Raw genomic sequence first — 12,532 nt, forward strand, 5'->3', positions numbered from 1 at the left:
GAAAATATTCGGGAAACCCGAAAAATTCGGGTCCATTATAACCAATGGGGCCATTGAAGTCAATGGCAAAAAACCTCTTGAAACTTTGCAGGGGGCTGGGGGGGAGGGGGTAGAGGCTCCAAATCTGGACAGTGGCTGCTCAAGCCTCTCCCCGAAAGACCCCCAAAGTTTCGAGAAGATTGGTCCAGGGGGTCCGATTCCAGGGGCATCCAAAGAGGGTGCCCCTAGTCCCCCCAGATCAGCTTGCTGTATTGCCGGTTTGCCGCCGAAGTTTGGCGGCAATGCATTTCAATACCAAGTTTCAAGAAGATTGGACCAGGGGGTCCAATTCTATGGGCCCCCAAACAGGTTGCCCCCATCCCTCCATTGTTCCAATCTTCTTGAAACTTGGTGGGCATGTTGGGGAGAGGTTCCACTAACCACCCTCCAAGTTTGGAGCCTCTCCCTCTAACCCCCTCCTAGGGGTCTGCAAAAAGGAAAGCAAAAGGTAAAAATCCTATTGAAATGCATTGCCGCCGAATTTCGGCGGCAAACCGGCAATACAGCAAGCTGATCTGGGGGGACTAGGGGGTCTTTCGGGGAGAGGCTTGAGCAGCCACTGTCCAGATTTGGAGCCTCTACCCCCTCCCCCCCAGCCCCCTGCAAAGTTTCAAGAGGTTTTTTGCCATTGACTTCAATGGCCCCATTGGTTATAATGGACCCAAATTTTTTGGGTTTCCCGAATATTTTTGGATATCTATGCTTTACCGAATTAGATATTCGGGTTTTTTCGGGTTTCCCAAAAAAATTCGGGTTCAATAAACCCGAATCCAAATTTTACCGAATTTTTTTTTTTTGCACATCCCTACCGACAATCACACTAACCACAATCCTGTCACAGTTTGTCAGGGAAAGCTTAGATGTCAAGGTAGTCACAACCTATTTTAGGAAAGGTGATTAGTGATTTCAATACCTTGAAGATGAGCTCTGGGCTTTTAGCTGCCACTTCTTCTATGTCAACCCCACCTTCTGGGCTGCCAACCAGAACCGGTCCATTGCAAGCGCGATCCATTAATATTGCAAAATAGGTTTCTCTTGAAATGTTCAGTGCTTCTGCCACCATAACCTGCATTTGGCAACATACGATTAGTAAGGCATGGCTGACAATAGCCAATAACAATAGCATTCAGTTTTCCAAATACAACCAGAATACAACCTTTATTCAGAGGTTGTGGTGCGATAAATGTACAAAGAGTTTGGACTCACAGTCTTAAACCCATCACTGATTTTTCTTGTCATGAAAGAAAATCAATAATTTAATTAGACTATAGATACCATACAGCTCCTTTCAATTTAATTTTCTATGGGATTATGGAAAGCAGCCACAATACCAATTTAAGTATTTAGGGACATTATCTTCCCTTTACTACAAGAAAAAAATAAAACCACTACAACTAGGAAAACGTATATTCACAAGATACTTAACATTAATACATTGTTAATGATCTTACCTTAGTCCTATTAGTACTTTTCACAAGGAAATAAAAATAAGAGACAAGAAATTAAAAGTCAAGTTTGATCCCCCCCATATCTGAGGAGAATAATTTTTTTGTTTCTTTTGTTTTTATTTTAAATATATGCTTTCAGCCACACTGTGCCTCTCAAGCAAACTTAAAACAGCAATGACAATCAACAAAAATAATAAAAATGCCAGCAAAAACCATGACTTAAAACCAGCAGATCACTAGAAACGTGTTGTAAATTACTTTATGGCCTACCCCCCTATCAGAGAGGCCCCAAATGGTCACTAAAGTGCTGCTCCAGCCCTGTCTCCAAAGAACAGCATTTCAGGGGCAAGGTGAGAAATTATCCACTGGATTCAAGTCATTATGTAAGAGGAAAACCAGTTATTTTATAAAAATAACACAAAATACTTTATTAAAACTTTATTAAAACATTATCTTAAAATTAACTGATCCAACCAGGGCACAATTAAAACTATATAACATGAGGGGGAAGGAGCAACATACACAAATACAACAATGACTCAAGTGTCATCAAGAAAAAGCCCGGAAAAACAATTATGTTTTAACTAAAACTTAGAAGACTTGGGATGACAACAGTGTTCCCTATAAGCTAAGCAGTGCTGTGAGCAGAAATTCTACTTTGTGAGCTACTGGCATTAAAGTTGTGAACGACCGATTTGGCTACTGCATAAATTAGTTTGCTCTCAAGCCAGAGGCTAAAAAACTGTGAACTAGCTCACACTAACTCAGCTTAGAGGGAACACTGGACAACAGCACAGAAAGGTGTTTCACAATCAGGTTGCTACATCAGAAAAGGCCCTACATCTAAGAACATAAGAACATAACAGAAGCGAATGTTGGATCAGGCCAATGGCCTATCTAGTACAACATCTAGTCACACAGTGACCAAAAATACCAGGTGCCATCAGGAGGTCCAGCAGTGGGACCGGGACACTAGAAGCCCTCCCACTGTTTCCCCCCTTAAGCACCTTAACTCATAATTTCCCACCTCACCTCAGAAACATCTGTATCCTGCCCTTCTTTTAAGGCACTCAGGATCAAGTACATAAAAGGGGTTTAATGTTAAGCTAATATACAGCAACTACCCTAAGAACTCTCAATGAGAAAAAACAAATTCATTCTTCATACTATGTATAATTCGCTTGAGGGAAATAGCTGCCAAGGGATGTGGTGATGGCCACTAGCTCAGATGGCTTTAAAAGGAGAATTAGACAGACTCACTGAGGATAGGGCCCATGAATTCAGAAATGATGGCTCAATGGGACATCCTGAATGCCAGTTGGAGACAGCAGAAGGGAAAGGCTTTGGTCTCTGTGCTCCTGCCTGTGGGCATTCCAGGTCATCTGGTCAGCCACTGTGTGAAACCAAAAAAACTGGATAAAATCGACCTTTGGCCTGGTCCACATACAGGTCTTCTTCTGATCTGGAGCTATTTATGACTAATCACAGAAAAGAACTCAGGCATTTCTAGACAAATTCCACTCACCACATCTCACGGAATATTCTCAAAAGATTTCACTTTCAGTCAATACTGACTCTGTGAATCATTCTGCCTCCCCTTTCCCTCTCCACCTACATTATGGAGTGCTATCAGAAGAGCGCAAATGAACATTCAAAAGAGGAACTAAGAAATGCTAGCAGTGAAAGTGTGAATAATGAAACACACGTCACTTCTGCTACCCCTACTGAATCTATTCAAAACTCAGATGTTTCTCTTTTCAATTAACAAATCTTTTACATACTGTCCAGTCAATGGCAGCATCCTCTTCCTCAGCTTTCGCTGTAGAATACGGAACAGCAATTAAGTTCTTGCTGGCCAGAAAGATGTTTGGCTACATTATTATAGCAAAACAACTGCCTAAAGAGATTTTCTTGTATGGTGAACATTTGGAATGAAATCTGTGTGGAAGAATGTGAGCTAAATACAGTTCCCTGGTTTCGTTTTCACAATCATTAATCCACATTTTATGGCTGTGAAGACAAAACCAGGGAACTGTATTCTTCAGGGGAAACAAACCCATTCCTCAGAGCCCTTATTTTAACATCACCATGAATACATTTAGCCAGGGCTTTTTTTTGTAGAAAAAGCCCAGCAAGAACTCATTAGCATAATAGGGCACACCCAACAGCAGAAACTCATTAGCATATTAGGCCACACCCCTGACACCACATCTCATTAGCATATTATGCCACATACCCCATGCCTTCCCTTGGCTTGCCCAGGCAAGCCAGCCCTTGGACAGGCTGGGGAAGGCACGGGGAGGCATTTAAATGCCTCCCCGATCCTACCAGGGGCCACCCTGGCCCGCCCACCTTGGAGTCACTGGGGGGGTGTGTTGCTCTCCAGGCCTTCCCTCTGTAGCCACGCACGCAGAGGTTTTGGCTGTAGTGGGTGTGGCCAATTCTGAAGCCAGCCGGAACGCCATTCCTGTGCGTTCCTGCCCAAAAATAGCCCTGCATTTAGCTCTTCAAGGTGCAGAAAGGGGTAACTAATTCTATAAAGTGGTCTTGAGAAAGCTATTGATCAAGCTAATTATTTTAATGGCCAATAAATATCAACAGTTTAGAACCATAATAATGAGTTTGGCATAAAAGCTATGTACTTTAATTCACACACCAAAGCATTATTCTACAGAATTCAGTAACATTTATCATTGTCAATCCCATATAAGATTTTTGGATTAAAAATATCATACACTTGAGAAGGTTATTTTTGTTAATATTTAATATATCAACAAATTTGAAATCCAGCTGCACTGTAAAACAAAGTTGCACTTGCTTGTAACTGTTGTTCATCAAGTATCTTTTGCGCAGGAACACATGGGGACTGCACATGAGCAGGCCTGCTATTGGATAGGTCTTTACAATTAAAACCCTCCAGGGGGCACTGTATGCTAAAGTCAGAAGCTTGTTCCCACCCAGGGACCACATCCCTCTGGTGCTATATGATGGCACTCACCATGGCCCACGCAGCCGAATCCACAGAATGCTATCCTGCATTATTTTGCTGCTTCAAAAGTGTAATGGCCTCCATATGCAGAACTTTAGCAAGGGGACACTTATCTTCTGGCAGGAGTTCCAGGAATGGGAGAATCTTTTTCCATAAGAAGAGCTGATAACCAGACGCAATGGTTTTATAGTTAGCAATTTTGAAACCTATAGCTGCAGAAGAATATAATTTTTGACCCCTTTCCTATATGTGGGAGCAGAGTGGTAGGCCTGACAGCCCTTCAGCTGCATCTCCTCCGTAACCAAGGAGGATGGAGGAGGATGAGTTGTCAAATAGCTAAATGGCTCCTTGATCTTATAAAAATGTTCTACCCTTCTGGAGGTAGGTTGGAGAGACGCAGGTTTTTGCCACAGTTCCTCTGTGAAGTCCTCAAGACCCTCCAACACCAGGAAAGCAATAATTCTGCAAGACTCTGGATAGAGGCATCTCAGAATCTTATCTTTGGGTTTGTGCTCCAAGGTAATGATTTCTATCTCGTGACATTGGGCCATATGAATCATCTGTTCACCAAACATTCGGAGATCCTCCATGGGAGATGCTGGACATGGATCACCTACCCACTTGCCTGGGCCCAAATCTGAAGTTGTGTTGCCTCCATCAGATGCAAGCACTGTTTCTTCTCCTCTCACTGCAGGAATAGGAGAACATGGCCTGCACAAGATGGTCACTGAAGGCGGATACGACAATATCCAATGAGGGTAATGATACAAACTTGCATCACTGGGTCTTGCAAAGTTGTCACCCTCATTCCTCCAAATATCATGGAGACACCATATAGGGATGGGAAGGTCACTGCATAGGTGGTTAAGGTTGAGACCACAGAACTGTGGCCATTTGTTTTGGATCAGACTCAGGTGGAACCTGGCCATGTGGTAAGCCAGTATCCCTGTCCCCATCAGAGATAGAAACAGGTGGAGATCTTGGACCCGGAGATGGGCTTCTCCGGCAAGGTTGCCATTGGCTCAGGAGTGCGGATGGGAGTGGTCTTCTGGGGAGCTGATTTACGCTTTTCTTTTGTCTTGCCTTTAGACTTCTTAGCTGGAGGCTCAGAAGAGGCAGGATTAGCCCAAGGGGAGCATGACTGAGATCGGATCCACTAAGACATGGATCTGGGAGGTGGAGCCAAACGCATAAATTCCAAAGATGTGGAACTGGGAGCTTTCTCCGGGGCTGATTTGGATGAGGGTTCCAAGGCTTTAAGGCCTTTCTCTCACAACGCTGCCTTAAGTTTCAATGCCCTATCCCCTTGAGCTTTAGAGATGAAGCATTAGCAGGCCTTACATGTGGAGACACTCTGCCCTTCACCCAAACAGATCGTGTTCATCACCTTGGGTCACCTTTGCTCCACATCGAAATAAGTTTTTGAAAAGGGCATTCTAAGCCATGGAAGTGACTCAGAAGCCGATGTAGCTTCAACAAATCTGACAAAATCCTCTCAACTGTAGGTGAAGATTTCAAAAACATGACCTTCTCCTTTGGCAGCAAAAGAGGAACTGAGGGTAGGGGGACACTGCTGTGCAGGACCACATGGTCCCTGAGCGGGAACAAACTTCTGACTCTGGTGCACAGTGCCCACTGGAGGCTTTTAGCTGTAAAGTCCTATCTGATGGCAGGCCTGCTCATGCACAGTCCCCATGTGGGACTGCACAGAAGATCAATGATGAAAGCCTGGCTCATACTTGTTGCTATTAATGTAATAAACTCATAATGTCATCCCATTGCTGTAACTAGATCTAACTATTTCCATGTCTTTCATTGCATCAGAAAAAAAAATTGGGAGCATGGGTCAATCCAATCAACAGAGAGATTCAAAAAAGAAAGATAATGATGTTCAAATATCCAGGGTCCAAACTGTGCTGGGCTCTAATTTCAAAACTGGGTCTGGAAACAAACAGGGAACCTGCAGGTCTTGTGACACAGGAGTGATGCAATTACTGTGGCAAGTCTGACATCTGTACCATGTACAACATTCAGGACAAGCTGAAGTTCCTGAGAAGCACCAATGAACGCACAGAAGCTCTGATGCAACCATAACATGGAAGAGTACAAGTGGGACAGAGCTAGCTTTCAACAACAAGTACAGCAGCAATATAGCCAGGTGAGGCCAGATGTTCCCCAGTCAAATGGCACATTTGTATAGACAGCAGTGACATCATGAATGGGAAAGATCTGCGCACCGAAGACTGAAAAAGTGTTTTTTCTCTGCTCTAAGTAAATCTCATGGTTACAGCCTTGAGTTGGCACAAGGTGCTATAAGCTATGAAAGCTATTTGGGCATCCAAAGATAAGGCTGAAAAGCAAATAATCTCCATGTTTTATGCAAACTGAGTTTCAGTTTAATTGGAGTCATCCAGCCCATTATGAACCTTCTAGGCTTATCCACCGTCCTATCTGACTTAGGATTCTTTTGGTACAGAAGAAGGTAGAAGGTTCATGGTTCTAATTGTTTAGGTTACAACTTCATAATGTCTGGGTCAAAAAGGATCTTTTACTTGGAATCAGAGAAAAACACCTTTGTTTGGGTGAGAACAAGCTTTGGCCGATATGACTTAGGTCAGGTCAAGTAAATATGTGACACTATTGTATAGACACACCTTTCTTACATTTGACCAATCAGGAGATTTTCATGTAAATGTTCTTTAAGTTTTTGTAACCAAATATGCTTTCTGAATATTATTTCCATGATGATGGTATGATGATGTCATATTAAGTATTTAAATTCATGCATTTCCTGATTGGCCTCAGAAAGCAGTTACTTTGATGGGTCCTTTGGCCTAACTGTTTTCCATATTTCATTGCAATAAAATACAAGATCTTCCTCCTCATTTTGACTTCAATCTTCTATTTTTTACTGGATATTAATTTGTATAACAGGTTTAAAGGGCATATATTGAAGCTGCCTTATACTGAACCAGACCTTTGATCCATCAAGCTCTTGGGAGCCATCAGTACTGTCTACTCAAACCAGCAGTGGCTCTCCAGGGTCGTAGGTGGAGGTCTTTCACATCAATTACTGCCTGATCCTTTTAACTGGAGATACTTGGGATTGATCCCGGGATCTTCTGCATGCCAAGCATGCTCTGCCATTCAGCCACAGCCCCTCCTCTGCAAAAATGCAAAGGCATTTGCAGTGGCTGACCCACACAGACAGAACTTGGAAACTCAGAAAAGTTTGAGAACTGTTTTGGAAGCATTTTTAAGCCCACCTTAAGCTACTGCAGATCCATCTGATAGGACACAAAGGGTATTAATTTTATATCACATTAATTTTCTTTCTTTTGTTAATTGCCCCAAGCCTTCAAGATGGGCTATGAATTTTATTACATGAAAGAATTGGCAAAACCGTACTATAATGAAGACTCCTGTTAGATCACCTAAATGTCTACCATTAAAGGAGAGGTTAATGATTCAAAAACAGGTCCTTAATTCAAATATTAATAAGGTTAATTCTTTGACTGTTTGGAGAAAAGGGACAGCAGCAAGTTCTGATAAGCAGAAACTGTCTTTGCAGATAAGCAAGCTCTTCAAACGATGCCATAAGAGAATTTTATGTAAACCTATAAACTAGCTGCCAGTTCTAAAGGAGCCAGGGGGAGCTCTGTTTACTTAAGACAGATTCATCTTGCACCAATATTTTATGTATTACTGCAGGGAAAAGGGAGTCTATTTTCCAACACTCATTTGTTGATAAGGACACATCTCTACTATGGACTTAACCATGATGTTCAGTTCCCTTCCTTCCATCCATCCCGAATCCTGGGGATTGTAGTTTCATGGGGATGCTGATAATCTTCTATTTGAGATTTCAATTATTGAACACCAAAGTTCTCAGCATTCTTTGGGGATACGGGATGAGGGTGGAACCACTTTGTAAAACTGTATGTATCCCGAATACAGTAGGTATTCTCTACATTTTCTTTTCCTTTCTAATAATGCTAACTGCATGGTGAGTTCACAATAACCAGTATTGTTGTTGGAGAACTTTTGGTCTCCAAATGTACTAATTACGTGGGATTAGCACAGGACCTGGTTTCATTTTTTGGTATATTCATGTGTGTTCAAATGAGTAGCCATTGTGTGCTCTAATTTGGTATCCTTGGGTAGCTCAGAGAAGGGGGAAATGATGGCAAAAGAGAAACATGCTGGGAATTTAGAAGTCTTCAGGAGAATGATGGAAAGAAGAACTGTTCGTCATGGATGAATCCAATTGAGTTTAAATTCACTGGGCAGCTGATTAGACTATTATGCTACTAACAGAAAGAGGATTACATTCTCTCTTCTGATAATGGGACAAAAGAGTTGCCTCAATTCCATTCATTCCATTCATTAAAACCATCCCCTCCCAAAGATCTGGGAACTCAGAGCAACAATGGCAGCAGTTATCCTATTTGTAGATTGCTATTAGATCTTTTCTCACATATAAAGTATTTTTATACTGTGCTCCTGAAATAAATTCTCATTTAAAGCAGTCAGTTAATTGCATAAATTTTAGCTGGAATTTATCCACCTCTGGCCACACTTTTCCAGATGTGACATCGCTAGTACTATAAATTCCTCAACTGACATATTCCAGGGATTGTATTTGGCCTGTTTGCAGTTGCATTACACTGGTGGTTCATAGTCATCTCATAATCCACCAAAACCTTGAGATGTTTTCAGCTTTTTTGTCCCCAAAAAGGCTTAGCAAGCTCACAAAGAACTTCTTACTGGCCCTGACATTGACTGTAAATTTCTCTAACTTGATCCTACAACTCTCACTCAGTCATTTATCCACCCAAATGAGTCCCTATTTAAAAAATAAAACAAACAAAAACCTCCCGTGTGTTTGGGTCATTTAAACATTGCCCCAGTTGTGCAGCAGCTACTCAGGGATAAGTGGCTTCCATATCGTCTGGAGAACATGTAAAGGGCACCTCAACGTTCACTCACTGGAATAATTTACTTCGAACACACAGCCCTTTAATTTCCTATTGATCTTTGAAGAAAAGCAGAAGCCTGATTTTCAATCTTATCCAACCTCAAAATGGATGTGCGATATTTCAGTCATAAGAGAGCACCTTTTCTCTCTCGATAAACTGGAGACAATTTAAATAATATCTGGAGAGATTTTAGACAATTTAGAAAAAGATGGCACAGCGTTCATATGCTTAAAACATTCTGACAGAAATCCTGAGCACAATTATTACATGCACAGAAGATCCACTAAAATCAATAAGATTTGCCTATGCATATCATTCATTGAATTGGCTGCTGCCTCTGATATAATGTTCAGGAGAATGCTGTCGTGTTATCTGCACTGTATGTTGGGCGTAATTTAGTTAGATGGTCACAGCATTTCATTTTATATTATGTGTTCCTACTGACTTTATATGCTGAGCATCACTAAAAAGATTCAAAGATGTAATCTCATTGCACTGACTCATGAACTCATCAGAGCCTCTTTACAATGTTCCCTCTAAGCTTCACAGTGTCACAAGCAGAAATTCTACCTCATGAGCAAAAAAAGCTAGTAGCATTAAAGTTGGAGCAAGTCTACATTTTACTATTGTATAAATTATTTTAGATGATTTCCATAACCTTGTAAAAATCTCAGAATGAATTCTTGTAAACTATATTTTAAGAATAATTTAAACATTATATGAGAAAACAGAATCAAATGAAATTTCATTACACAAAATGCTGTCCTCTATAGGGGTAGACCAGGCCTCTAGAGAACAGGTCTACCTGCCCCTTTCCATTCTATTGCTAGCCCTGGCCTCAAGAGGTCTGCCCACCCCCTTCCACTATATTGGTAGACTTGGCCTCCATAGAACAGGTCTACCTGCCCCAGTCCACCATATTGGTAGACCTGACCTCCAGAGAACAGGTCTACCTGCCCCAGCCCACTATATTGGTAGACCTGGCCTCCAGAAAACAGATCTACCTGCCCCAGTCCACTACACTGGTACACCTAGCCTCCAGAAAACAGGTCTACCCACCCCAGTCCACCCCTTTCTGATATATTGGTAAACATGGCCTCCAGAGAACAGGTCCACCTTCCCGAGCCCACTATATTGGTAGATCTGGCCTTGGAGCGTCACACTGCACTGCACTGACCCTTAGAAAGCATATCAGCACTTCGGGGGGGGGGGGGGCAACCAGCATTACAGGTCAAGTATAACAGAGGAGGAACAACCACTGTCAGAACCCTGCCTAACCTAACAAACAGGAAGTTGCTTAAATGTTATCAACCTGCCCAAACTACTTATTTATTCAGAGATTTATATCTCACTTTCCCCTGTGGCTCAAGGCAGCTTACACATCATACTGAAAAGTATAATAGGGGTGTGGGGAAAATTTTTTTTTTCCTGGCTCAAATACAGCCTATGGGAACCTTCATAGTCAATGGGCCCCATAGGCTATAATGGAGAATCGATCCAGGAGTATCTGGGGCTCGGGGTGTGTGTGAGGTGCCCTCATCCTCCATTGTTTCCTATGGAAGTTTGGCTGTGAACTGAAGTGAAATCCTCTATGCTGACCTCTGAAATGTTGTGTGCCAGCACCCCCTAGCGCAGCTTAGATGGAACTATGCTTCTTTATTCCCCCCACATATTCCCAGCTGCTACAAACTGATAAGAAAAGGCCAGAGAATTGAGAGGCTCCTGTACTGGAGTCCAATTCTGGAGATAACATTCAGTGAGTCAGAACCATGGTCCAACAATTCCAGTGCTGTCCCTACTTTCACCACCAAGATCTTAGGCAGACAGCTTTCCTAGCTCTGCTAACAGAAATCTTTTAAGTAGAGACATAATGAACCTTTTGAACGCATGTACTACAGGTATACCACTGAGCTATGGATCTCATTAAGAGATTGAAAAAGCTGGGAGATAATTTCAAACCTGGAAAGGCTTTCAGGAATGGGGTCATGGTGAGTAACTCAACACTGATCAAGAACTGAAAATGGCAAGTTAAATTCTAGGGATTTTTAGAGAAGGGATTGAAAAGAATCATAGAATCATAGAACATTAGAGTTGGAAGGGACCTTGCGGGTCATCTAGTCCAACCCCCTGCACACTGCAGGAGCATAGCCAAAAGATAGCCCTACAACATACCCGAAAGATGGTCATCCAGCTTCCTCTTGAAAACGTCCAGCGAAGGAGCATCCACCACCTTCTGCGGCAGACTGTTCCACTGCTCAACCACTCTTACAGTTAGGAAGTTTTTCCTGATATTTAGCCGGTAACGACTCCCTTGTAATTTCTACCCATTAGATCTAGTCTTGCAATCTGGAGCAAGAGAGAATAGATCTGCTCCATCTTCTACATGACAGCCCTTCAAATACTTGAAGACTGCAATCATGTCCCCTCTAAGCCTTCTCTTTCCCAAGCTAAACATACCCAACTCTTTCAGCCTTTCCTCATAAGACTTGGTTTCAAACCCTCTCACCATCCTGGTTGCCCTCTTCTGGACACGCTCAAGCTTGTCAACAACTTTCCTAAAATGTGGTGCCCAAAACTGGACACAGTACTCCAGGTGAGGCCTGACCATAGCAGAATAGAGCGGAACTACCACCTCCCGTGATCTGGACACAATGGTTCTGTTAATGCATCCTAAGATTGCATTAGCTTTCTTCACAGCCACATCGCACTGCGGGCTCATGTTTAGCTTGTGATCAACCAGAACACCTAGATCCCTTTCACATGTGCTGCTGTCAAGCCAAGTCCCTCCCATTCTATATCTGTGCCTTTGATTTTTTGTACCTAAGTGTAGGACTTTGCACTTCTCTCTATTGAAATTCATTTTATTTGTCTCAGCCCACTGTTCCAGCCTATCTAGATCATTTTGAATCCTGACTCTGTCTTCTTCAGAATTAACAATCCCACCCAGCTTCGTGTCAGCTGCAAATTTGATAAGCATCCCCTTTATGTCTTCCTCCAGGTCATTTATAAAAACATTGAACAACACCGGGCCCAGGACTAAGCCCTGCGGCACTCCACTCGAGACTTCCATCCATGTA

General features: G+C 42.4%; 1 protein-coding gene across 1 annotated transcript in view; it reads right to left on the reverse strand.

The window, feature by feature from the left end:
* Positions 1-12,532, reverse strand: part of SUCLG2 (succinate-CoA ligase, GDP-forming, beta subunit) — a 133,834-nt gene that overhangs the window by 119,402 nt on the left and 1,900 nt on the right. Inside the window, exon 3 of the mRNA XM_015424237.1 lies at positions 953-1,105. Within this exon, the coding sequence (XP_015279723.1) occupies positions 953-1,105 (153 nt within the window). The remainder of the gene's footprint in view (positions 1-952; positions 1,106-12,532) is intronic.

Source organism: Gekko japonicus, unplaced genomic scaffold (assembly GCF_001447785.1).
Source record: "Gekko japonicus isolate JY-2015 unplaced genomic scaffold, Gekko_japonicus_V1.1 scaffold2009, whole genome shotgun sequence".
Taxonomy (NCBI): Eukaryota; Metazoa; Chordata; class Lepidosauria; order Squamata; family Gekkonidae; genus Gekko; species Gekko japonicus.